We start from the raw sequence: 12,744 nt of genomic DNA on the forward strand, positions 1-12,744 counted from the left end.
GTTTACACGAGTTATTTCTTTATTCAAATAATAATGAAATGGGAGCGAAAGCAAGCTTTTTAATATTTGAAAAAATAACGACTGAAACCCAGGTTTCACACAGCAAGTCGTGTAGTATTCTGTGTATCCTACATTCTGTACTAGTGTGCTAACTGCCTCAAACTTCAATAGACAGATGGAATGTGAGAGAGAGGGAGCGAGAGCGAGAGAGAGAGAGTAGCAGATAGAGAGGAGAGAGAGAGAGAGAGAGAGAGAGAGAGAGAGATGATGATGATGATGGAACTTTATTTTTCAAGGATAGAGGTTTAAGGCGACGCCTTTTCTTACAACCGGTCCTTACTTCTAATACAAATATCTAATAAATGATAAACAAGTAAAGCAACATGACAAATAAACAAAGTAAACGAACGAACCAGCAAACAATCGACAAGTAAGCAAACAAGCAAATAAACATAAACAATAAAATGGCAAAGTAAGCAACATACAAATCGAAAGCGAAACATGCAACATGTTAACACATGGAAAGTGATCGACGGTAAAATTCACACGATACCAACGTTTACACTAATGCTAATAATGATTATATGGTGTAAATGATGATGATGATGATGATGATGATGATGATGATGATGATGATGATGATGATGATGATGATGATGTTGATGATGATGATGAAAAATCGCAACATAAATTCCACATAATACATATAATAAAGAACATATTTGTGTAATTCATAAAGCTTTGCCAATTGTTGACAGCTACTTGCACGTGTTAAGACTAGTATAGCCATCTAGGTAGACATAAAATGATTATGCAGAGCTTGTTTAAAACTCTTTAGTGAGGTTAATGATCTTATTACAGACGGAATGGAGTTCCACACCATAGCGCCAGAGAAGGCTTGACTAGTTTTGAACAAATCAATCCTGGGTATTGGTGGTAGAAAATTGATAGACCCGTACCTTTCGGTGACTCTGTGAAATAGGTCCTGAATATAGATGGGCACTTCTCCATGATATACTTTATACATCATTACAGTCTTATTAAACTGTAACTGTTTAACTAGCGGCAGGTAGTTTAGATTCTTTAACTTCAAATCAGCTGATAATTGTGGACCATTTAACATGATTTTAGCTGCCCGACGATGTAGAGAGTTTAATTTTTTCATGTGAATATCAGAGACGCCATCCCAAAGAGTTGATGCGTAATTAATATGGGATAAGATGTGGGCATGATAAAATAGTTTTAATGTTGCGATATCGACATATTGCTTTAACTTTGATAGCAGAAACAAATTCTTGGATACTTTTTGACAAATATAATGTACATGAGATTGCCATTTTAATTCTTGATCGACTATCACACCCAAAACACGATGTTCCGTTACCTGCTGAACAGGTTGTGATTCCAGAGAAAGATTTAACTTAAGAGGTCGTGACTGGTGTTTTTGTCTTGTTGTAATAATCATGCTTTTTGTCTTTCCTGGGTGCACTATCATACAATTCTGGTTACACCAACTGTTGACTTCATTCAGACTAGACTGTAAGGAAATTTCAATTTCTTGAACAGTCCTACAGCTTGTGTGAAGCGTCGAATCATCTGCAAAAAATTCCGTTTTAACTTTGGAATTAGATATATGAAGGGGGAGGTCATTAATGAATACACAAAACAAGATAGGCCCTAAAACTGACCCCTGGGGGACTCCACTCTTTAAACATCCTTTGGGAGATGTTTTACCGTTTATAGAAACATACTGTGTTCTGTTGACAAGATATGATTTAAAGAATGAACACGTTGCGGGATTGTTCACGTACAATGCGAGTTTATGTAAAAGTAATGTGTGATCTACAAGATCAAAAGCTTTCTTAAAATCAAGAAATACAGCCCCTGATATGTCCGAACGATTAATTGCCGATAGCCAGTTATCACATAGTGATGAAAGAGCTGTACTACAGGAATGTTTCGGACGAAACCCAGATTGAAAGTTGTGAAATAATTTGTACCTTTCCATGTAGTTCAGAAGATTCTTCTGGATGTGCTTCTCTAAAGGCTTTGATAAAATAGGAAGCAATGAAATTGGCCTGAAGTTATTAGGGTCAGACACATCTTTATTTTTAGGAAGTGGAACGACCTTTGCCGTTTTAAATGCATCAGGAAAAATATTTTTTTCAATGCAAAGATTATACACATATGTTAGGGATTCCACTATGTACGGTAGGGCTAATTTAAGCAACGACGGGGGGATTTTGTCAGGCCCCATGGATTTATTATTCTGAAGGTTTTCTATAAATTTTCCAACTTCATGTACGGCAATAGTTGGGATAGAGAATGAATCTTGTGATTTCAATTTATGACTACAAAATTCTTTTAGTCTAAACAACAGGGTGTCCCCACCCTCGACTTCTTCATTTACATTTTTAGATTGTTTCAATCGATCAGCCAAACACAGAAAGTGCTCATTGAATTTGTCAGGAGAAATGGCGCTATTTAATCTGCTATTTCTTCTCTGGGATTTACCTAACACTTCATTTATGGCTTGCCAAAGCGTGGCAACATCTTTTTTGTCTTCAACCAATTTATGAAAATGATTACTTTTAGCCTGGCGTACTAACTCGGTAACTCTATTGCGTTGTGCTTTAAATTCTGATTTCCTTTGATTTTCCTTAAAAAAATCACGTAGTGCCATAGCTTCTACAATCTCAGGAGTAAGCCATGGTGGTAATGTAGGGGATTTTACTCGGTGTTGCCTCAGAGGGGCATGTTTGTCAACAATCGGGTAGAGTATACGTGAGAAACAATTAAGCGCCTCCTCAGCCTCAGTACAATTAAACACATCATGGAACGGAGCTGAAGATAAGTCCATGAAAAACTTAGACTCGTGAAATTTTTTAAAGCTCCGATATTCGATGGTTGTGTGTCCTTTTTTATGACATTTTGGGATTATATAGTTCCATGAGCAGCAAGTCACGTAATGATCACTAATGCCAGAATTAACCACATTAACATTCGAAACCATTGTTTTGTTATCCGTGTATATATGGTCAATTAATGTCGCTGTTGATGCAGTTATTCTTGTTGACGTTTCAACTAGTTGTTGAAGGCCAAAGAGGGACAAAGTTGTGCACCAAGCTGTCTGTGGTTTATGCAAATCGATATTGAAGTCGCCTAATATTAATATAGGCTTATTTTGGCTCTTGATACTGTCCATTAGGTTGATAAAATCATCTGTCCAGTTTGACAATGCAGCAGGGTTCCTATACAGGAAACCCACGAGCAGAGGGGTAGACTTATTAATTTTGATTTCAAGCCACAGGCACTCAACATTCTCAGCTTCCAAATCAGGTCTACGGTGAGTGTAATTAACTAACGATTCGTGTACATAGGCGGCGAGGCCAGTTTGCTGCGGTCTCACACTGTCACGCCTGAATATAGAGTAATGGGGTACATTCAGAAAGAGAGAGAGAGAGAGAGAGAGAGAGAGAGAGAGAGAGATAAACAGACAGAGACAGCCAGCCAGAAAAAAAACACCGTCCAACCAAACAACCAAATAACCAACCAACCAAAATGCAAAAGACACACCTACCTGGACTCGTTACTCTGTAGCTGTGTCCTCTCCATCAGTCTGCACGGGAGAACCGTCTTACTGTGTATTGTGGCCAACGACTTGCACACGTCGGCGTCCTTGCCGTTGTCGATGGGGGTGATGCGGAACCGGTTGGGGGTCCAGCTGTGGTCAGTGTTGGACAGCGCGCCGGTCGCCTCCGTGATGTTGATGTCGTCACCCAAGCAGAACGTTTCGCAGGCGTCCTGTAAAAAAAAAAAATTTTTAAATAAAATAATAAGGGTATTTATTTGGCGCAAATCCTAAAATAGTTCTAAGCGCCTTACAATCAATCTTAAATATAATAATCTTAATCCCCGAGTACGCTAGTACAAGGGTCCAGCAGAGCTGTGTGTGTGTGTGTGTGTCTCGACTTAACAGCTTATTGCTGGGAAACTACTGGGCGCAGTTCGTTCAAAAGTTGATACACTAACTTGATAATAGGTCCGATTGATCGTATTAATAACAGCTATTGTGTTTTCAGCGTAGCAATAGGGCCCGATATTTAGACGAGACAAGTATAATGCCGACGAGTCGAAGACGAGTCGCATTATACTTGTTCGAGTCTAAATATCGGACCCTATTGCTACGATGAAAACACAATAGCGTTTATATAGCTATTCTGACATTAAATTCTGTGTTAAAATCATGTTTTTGTCAGCAACAAGAAGCAGAATGGTCCATGTCGTTGATTGCAGACGACGGTTCCCTTTCTGCATGAAGCCACGGAAATAACCGAACATTGAAAAACCCACGGACATGTATTACGGAGAAAACTCAAGATAACCGGATGCTTAGCATTACGTCAATATCTTAGGAATCATATGACGTTATGACGTATCATGCTTGCCTACGTAGATTGTATGTTCGAAAGTCTGACTTCTGTTGGGAATTCGCGTGGTGAAGACTGCGGTAAATCTGTAGATGATAAGAGAACAAGGATTGTCTCAGAAGAAACGACGAAATGTTTCAGACCGGTAACTTCATTTCAACATTGCACTATACAATGGACGTTCTATGTGACAGGAGAGTTTGCTGATTTTGTGTTAAACATTGGTGATTGGAGAGATCGTCTGCAAAAATCAGAGATAGGTCGCTTCAGATTGCAGCTCCCCACCAACGCTCTACCTACAATGTCCGGTGACCCCTATTTGCAAAATCTAGATGTGGCACTTTTTAGCACGTGTACGGGAACGTGTACGGGTAACGTCATAAAATCCAGTTTTTACGTCACGCGTTTGCCAAGATCTGAAGTCTTGGTGGGAGCAAAACAACGTATGATTAGGAACATTAGAGAGAGAAAAAGTGAGTCACGGGTGACGCAATATCTACACGTACGCGTACAGGTCTTTGCTTCACGTTCGATCATCTAGAACACTGTAATTACTATGTTTAGCGGAATGCTTGAGGGTCCTAAAACCGGGATGACTTTTGGCAGTTCAATACCTTTAAAATAAATGCTTCTTCCAATGTGTAATGACAAAAGCTGTAATCATTGATCAAATGCAGAGTTATAAAGTTATTTTAATCAAAAAAAGAGACAGAAAAAAAACTAGTCCTAAGAATTGTTCTTGTCGTATTTTGTTTCCACCGACCGTACTGGTCGTATTTTAAACAAGGGTACAGAATACGGCGAAATCGTATGGGTTCCCAGGTCTGCTTTTCTCTAATCTTCCTTGCACCTACAAACATACCGTGTACTAAAATCAGTAACAATACCTTGAAGACAGCCTCCGCCCAGTTTCTGAAGGACTCCTCCTGCCCACACAGCTCGTCTCCCTCCACGATGTTGTGGATGCACTCCGCGCCCAGCTCCGTCAGGATCTTGTCCATGTAATGTCCGAACGCCGCGAAGTGGGGGTAGGCCCGCGACCCCAGGGCGAACACGGAATATCTGAAAATATCCACCAGGGATAGAATTATGATAATTGTTAAACAATGTTAGTCAGTGTCCGAACGCTGCGAAGTGTGGTTAGGCCCGCTATTCCAGGGCAAACACGTAATACCTGAAAATATCCAACAGCGATGGAGTTAAAATAATTGTACAACTATGTTATTAGTATCATTTTCATGCAGTGTTCAAATGCCGCGAAGTGTGGGTAGTCCCCCGCAACCCAAGGGCAAACACATAATATCTAAAAATAACCACACAACAATACATGTGTAGCTTCCGGTATTTTCAGAGACAGGAACGCGTTCTTTGTTTGTTTGCTTAACGCCTAGCCGACCACGAAGGGCCATATCAGGGCGGTGCCGCTTTGACATTTAACGTGCGCCACACACAAGACAGAAGTCGCAGCACAGGCTTCATGTCTCACCCAGTCACATTATTCTGACACCGGACCAACCAGTCCTAGCACTAACCCCATAATGCCAGACGCCAGGCGGAGCAGCCACTAGATTGCCAATGTTAAAGTCTTAGGTATGACCCGGCAGGGGCGCGTTGTGATTAATCTATGTTTACCTGTATAGCCACATAACGACCATGAATATCATACCTGACGTTGCCGAGAGGCCCCGACTCCATGGTGAGATTGTCGTCCTCGTTAGCCTCCTTGTCGTCAGTGTGACCGCCATGCTCACTGGACACGCTCATACGGATGTAGGACGACGAGGAGAAGTTGGCGCTGAAAACAACACGGTTTTCATTTAATGTAAGATAATTAGATATGATACACGGCTGGTATGTGATGGAGGGGCTTTCAAAATTAGGCAGATGTGCACATGGGAGACATAAGATAAGATAATTTATTGTCCAAACAATTAAATAATGGATGGAAAAGTGTGGTTCATCTGCTCTTAAAACAACCAAACAACATATGACAACCATAACCATAAAACAATAAAACATACGAAGTAAGAACACCCAAAAGTACGCCTGATTACGGAGGGTGGTGGTAGGGGACAGTCCGGAACCCAGTACCAAACTCTGTGGTAATTAATCACTATTGATCAGATCCACCAACTCGTTGATCTCCCGCTTCTGATTAAACACGCCATCTTGTTGACCGCAGTTTTGATACGACATGCTTTCTTAGCTTTTTGTGGCGTCATTCTTGCCATTACTTTATGTCGTCTCCTTTTTGTGTGCGTTAGTAGACATATGTCGCAGGCTCCCGCGGAGGGAACGTATCAAAACTATTACAAAATGTGAAGAAGAGATACCCACATGTATTTGTTTGTAAGTCTGTTTGCCAGATATAAAAAAGGACTGATTGTTACCGGGATACGAAACTGCTGGATTGAGACTTTTTATTAGATGGCCCGTTACATGTATATATGGCACACCTTCTTATGAACCTCTCTCTCAAGCCTCAATAAAAGGAGTCAAACACGTTACATGTATGGCACACCTTCTTATGAACCTCTCTCTCAAGCCTCAATAAAAGGAGTCAAACACGTTACATGTATATATGGCACACCTTCTTATCAACCTCTCTCTCAAGCCTCAATAAAAGGAGTCAAACACGTTACATGTATATATGGCACACCTTCTTATGAACCTCTCTCTCAAGCCTCAATACAAGGAGTCAAACACGTTACATGTATATATGGCACACCTTCTTATGAACCTCTCTCAAGCCTCAATAAAAGGAGTCAAAACAAACAAATGAAGCTGTGCATAAATTGAAATTCTAACTTGTAAGGGTAGAAGAGGTTTCAAGGGTAGAATTGGTCTTACGGACTTACCTTCCTGATTTCTCTGGGTGTTTCATTTCAAACAGTGATTTCGCCAGCACCTGCAAAAGTATCAGTCCAGTTACATAATCGTAAATTTGCACACAGGGGTATAATATAAATAACACTTTACTATCCTAGATCAGAACTATACTTCCCCCTAAAGGTACAGTAAACCTCCCGTAAACCATCACAGATACTGTTAGGCTTTTACACACAGTACAAACACCCTTTCATTTAAAAAACTCACCGCCTGAGAACATCCTAAGTGCCCTCCGTAAAGAGCGAGCAATTTTCAAAGAATTTATTTTTGCGTGGTTTATCTTACCCCTGAGCCATCGTGAACCCGTGTGATCCAGTTTTCCTTTTTCACAATGTTGTCGTCAGTTTGTAATTCGCTGTGAGCTTATCTGCAATAGCACGTTATCATGTACCTCTGACTATGCACGAAACAAACGGCTGTGGTTTACAAGAACTCTTGAGATGGCTTTTGACTGTTCAGAGGAACTGGCGATAGCATAAACCGTCGTCTGCTACGAGAACCACGACCTTGCGTGACCCTGCTTCCGGGCCTTTCTTTTTTCAAACTTTCAAAACTTCGAATTGTACTGATCTTGTCTTGATGAAAAAATAATTCTTTTATGATTTAAGAATGTTTGTGTAACAAGCTGTCAATTTATTATTTAGATTTTAAAAGTTAGGTCTAGCGCCAAAACGCACCACGGTCCGATTGTGTGAGGAGACAATCCGCAAAATTAATTCTTTGAAAATTGCTCGCTCTTTACGTAGGGCACCTAGGATGTTCCCGTTCGGTGAGCGTTCAAATGGTGTGTAAAAGCCTGACAGTATCTGTGATGGTTTACGGGAGGCTTACTGTGCCTTTAACTGCCGTATCACGTCGCCGGTTCTGATGACAGCAACAAGGATGAAAATTCTGACAAGGGAAACAACCGCTGTAAATTGTTTATTGACTTGCAGCAAGCTGATTGTCTCCCTTGAAGACCATCTCCCAGCTTTGGGAAGGTTGTAATGCTTATGATTTTTCATCTGAATTCTTTAATCGAATTTCTCCGGTATTCTCATGTTTCACAAGTGTTTAATAAAGGTTTTGCCCCTTTGGTGCTTAGAAACCAAACTAAAAATGTAAACAAATATTGAACATATGAATGCAGACATAAAAATCATAAGTTATTACAGGGTTCAAGGGGTTGCTTTAGAATACTCGTACATGTTATTTTGTTCTGTTTTAGGGGCCAAACAAATACAAAAAGTTAGCTGACCTCCCCATTCTCCGGAGGGTCACCGTTGCCAAACGTACTGGTGACCACAAGGACCAGGGACTCGTGTTCAAGCTGAATGACGTCATACGAGTCCATGCACACCACCTGAAATCATTCAAGGTGAATTTATTATGCGATCATATTTACAGGGAATTATTTGCTACACTAGGAACACTCTTTGCTTTAAGCTTGTTTTATACACAATCGTTTCACATAAACAACATATAGAACGACAACAAGAAAAATGCTTATGGTCATACACGTTCCCCCAAAATTAAAAATAATACATGTTTAAGATAACAACATGGTTAACAATTAATGCCATTATCACCTGACTTAGATCATATTTCATTATTATTTTACGTAAGAGAAACTTTAAAAGAAATCGTTCAGTTCAAAGGTCACTTGTTCGACGTACCCCTGCTAGTGAATATTTTGTGTTGTCTATGAAACAGAATTCATTTTTCAGTAACTAACTTTTCACGTTTCTTTGATTTTTAAACAAATATAAAAACAATCAGGCAGGTCTTACCCTGGCGTCAAAGGCGTGTTTGAAGATCTCACAGAGCGTGGTGGCGAATCGCTCAGACTTGCCGGTCTCTGTGGCGTACATGATGGTGCACTTGACTCGCCGGGCCAGCGCACGGCCCATCAGCTTGGCCGAGAACTTGACCGCCCTAAGGATGGAAATAGAATTATAACACAATGACAAACAAGCAGGTACGATAACTTGGCAACCCCAAGGATGGAAATAGAATTATAACAACATGACAAACAAGCAGGTACGATAACTTGGCAACCCTAAGGATGGAAATAGAATTATAACAACATGACAAACAAGCAGGTACGATAACTTGGCAACCCTAAGGATGGAAATAGCAGTATAACACAACGACAAACAAGCAGGTACGATAACTTGGCAACCCTAAGGATGGAAATAGAATTATAACAACATGACAAACCAGCAGGTAGGAGGACGTTGATAATTATGCCTGTCCTTAACTGGGCGAAGTCGTCTACGCGAGGTATTCTTCGCGAAGCTGGCCTCACGGAGCTGTAGTACTGAGTTTTCGGTAAAAACAAAAGACTTCCCGAAGCTGGCCTCACGGAGCTGTAGTACTGAGTTTTCGGTAAAAACAAAAGACTTCGCGAAGCTGGCCTCACGGAGCTGTAGTACTGAGTTTTCGGTAAAAACAAAAGACTTCCCGAAGCTGGCCTGACGGAGCTGTAGTACTGAGTTTTCGGTAAAAACAAAAGACTTCGCGAAGCTGGCCTCACGGAGCTGTAGTACTGAGTTTTCGGTAAAAACAAAAGACTTCGCGAAGCTGGCCTCACGGAGCTTTAGTACTGAGTTTTCGGTAAAAACAAAAGACTTCCCGAAGCTGGCCTCACGGAGCTGTAGTACTGAGTTTTCGGTAAAAACAAAAGACTTCCCGAAGCTGGCCTCACGGAGCTGTAGTACTGAGTTTTCGGTAAAAACAAAAGACTTCCCGAAGCTGGCCTCACGGAGCTGTAGTACTGAGTTTTCGGTAAAAACAAAAGACTTCGCGAAGCTGGCCTCACGGAGCTGTAGCACTGAGTTTTCGGTAAAAACAAAAGACTTCGCGAAGCTGGCCTCACGGAGCTGTAGCACTGAGTTTTCGGTAAAAACAAAAGACTTCGCGAAGTCGACTTCGGGCTGAATTAAGGACCGCCTTTATGCCCAATCAGCGTAGCATCCGTCGGCGTGACGTGCGCGCCTTTATGCCCAATCGGCGTAACATCCGTCGGCGTGACGTGCGCGCCTTTATGCCCAATCGGCGTAACATCCGTCGGCGTGACGTGCGCGCCTTTATGCCCAATCGGCGTAACATCCGTCGGCGTGACGTGCGCGCCTTTATGCCCAATCGGCGTAACATCCGTCGGCGTGACGTGCGCGCCTTTATGCCCAATCGGCGTAGCATCCGTCGGCGTGACGTGCGCGCCTTTATGCCCAATCGGCGTAACATCCGTCGGCGTGACGTGCGCGCCTTTATGCCCAATCGGCGTAACATCCGTCGGCGTGACGTGCGCGCCTTTATGCCCAATCGGCGTAACATCCGTCGGCGTGACGTGCGCGCCTTTATGCCCAATCGGCGTAACATCCGTCGGCGTGACGTGCGCGCACGAACAAGGACAACAATAGAACGAACAAGGACAACAATAGAACGAACAAGGACAACAATAGAACGAACAAGGACAACAATAGAACGAACAAGGACAACAATAGAACGAACAAGGACAACAATAGACGAACTCCGGAAACAACTTGGTCAGGAGTGTTGGGCTTGTAAAAGAGTGTATATTCTTTTTTTTATTGAGGCAGGATTTCCACACGTGCTCCTTGTCCGCGTGTTTCAGACACACCCCTCGCTAATGACTGGCCTATAATGTCACGTGTTTCAGACACACCCCTCGCTAATGACTGGCCTATAATGTCACGTGTTTCAGACACACCCCTCGCTAATGACTGGCCTATAATGTCACGTGGCAAAGTTTAATTCACTAAAAGCAAGAGTATTTACTCTTTCACAACCGATACAAAGCCGACAGAGTTATTTCCGAACTTAGTCTATTGACGACTTATTGTATGGTTTGGGACTTAGCCCATGGTGGCCGCCATTATTAGTTTCGTAGTTTCGGCTGTCTCCCTTGTTTGGGGAACACAAACTTCCGGTTCCTTTAGACAAGACGCGTCAAATCGGTCTATTATTACGTCATTGTTAAAACCAAGGGACGTAATCGCTTCTTGTTTTTTTTCCCTCCAGGTGAAAGTGGTTGTGAATCTGTCGCTATCCCTGTGGCAAGAAAGATCGGAAAGGGTAAAATATGATTCCTACGCTGTTTAGCATCATTGGAGTTTGTGTAAGAACGTTTGACTAATATTGTTATAGGATTTACATTCGCAAAGTGAGTGTCTGCAGCCGGGTTACGGCGTACAGGGCTTCTGTGTGCTCATCAGTTGTCTGCAGCCGGGTTACGGCGTACAGGGCTTCTGTGTGCTCATCAGTTGTCTGCAGCCGGGTTACGGCGTACAGGGATTCTGTGTTCTCATCAGTTGTCTGCAGCCGGGTTACGGCGTACAGTGCTTCTGTGTGCTCATCAGTTGTCTGCAGCCGGGTTACGGCGTACAGGGCTTCTGTGAGCTCATCAGTTGTCTGCAGCCGGGTTACGGCGTACAGGGCTTCTGTGTGCTCATCAGTTGTCTGCAGCCGGGTTACGGCGTACAGGGCTTCTGTGTGCTCATCAGTTGTCTGCAGCCGGGTTACGGCGTACAGGGCTTCTGTGTGCTCATCAGTTGTCTGCAGCCGGGTTACGGCGTACAGGGCTTCTGTGTGCTCATCAGTTGTCTGCAGCCGGGTTACGGCGTACAGGGCTTCTGTGTGCTCATCAGTTGTCTGCAGCCGGGTTACGGCGTACAGGGCTTCTGTGTGCTCATCAGTAATCCCCGTTCTTACGGTCGAAACTACGTTTGTGTTGTTGTTTATTTGTCTACCTTTTATGAATGCCATTTTGTCGCATCTATTCTAAAACTTTACAATTTACTGTCATGCATGATCATAACGATTACGCCGTGTTCCCCACGAGTTAAAATATGGATATATATAAAAAGGTAAACATCTGAAATTCTGAAGCAAAAGTGGAAACAATAAAACAAACATAAAACAAATGGAACAACTTCTTCTGCTAAAAAAAAAAAAAAGCGTCCTTACAACTCAAACGTAAGATTGATAAAAAACGTGTTCTTACCCTCCTGAAAAAGAATCACACGGTAAAGATTATTTTCTAGTTTAGTGTTAAATATGAGGAATAACCTAGCGTTTATAAAACCTGCTAGCTTACTTTATATTGTAAAAAAAAAAATAAAAAAAAAAGAGAGAAAAAAGGAAACTCTTAGAATTAAAGCAACTAATTAAACCAGAAAATCGCAGACAAGAAACGAAAATCGTGGCGGGTAAGGGCAAAAACGTTGGAAACGATAAGGGCAGGAGTAACCTTTGGCAAAACAACACAAGCCAATATTTACTAGTAAATAACAGTATGAAGTTTGCTTTTAGTGTCTACAATTATTGTCTTGAATTTCGTTTTTACTTAACGATAATATCGCAGGGAAGACAAAATAAATGATGTATCTGTATCACCTGGCATATTTGTTTGTAATTACTATTC

General features: G+C 41.9%; 1 protein-coding gene across 1 annotated transcript in view; it reads right to left on the reverse strand.

The window, feature by feature from the left end:
* Window positions 1-12,744, reverse strand: part of LOC138975082 (nitric oxide synthase-like) — a gene marked incomplete in the record, with an annotated part of 233,429 nt that overhangs the window by 21,224 nt on the left and 199,461 nt on the right. The window contains 6 exon segments of the mRNA XM_070347731.1: window positions 3,581-3,804; window positions 5,318-5,492; window positions 6,097-6,225; window positions 7,289-7,338; window positions 8,557-8,661; window positions 9,089-9,233. Of these exon segments, the coding sequence (XP_070203832.1) occupies window positions 3,581-3,804; window positions 5,318-5,492; window positions 6,097-6,225; window positions 7,289-7,338; window positions 8,557-8,661; window positions 9,089-9,233 (828 nt within the window).

This window comes from Littorina saxatilis, linkage group LG9 (genome assembly GCF_037325665.1).
Source record: "Littorina saxatilis isolate snail1 linkage group LG9, US_GU_Lsax_2.0, whole genome shotgun sequence".
Taxonomy (NCBI): Eukaryota; Metazoa; Mollusca; class Gastropoda; order Littorinimorpha; family Littorinidae; genus Littorina; species Littorina saxatilis.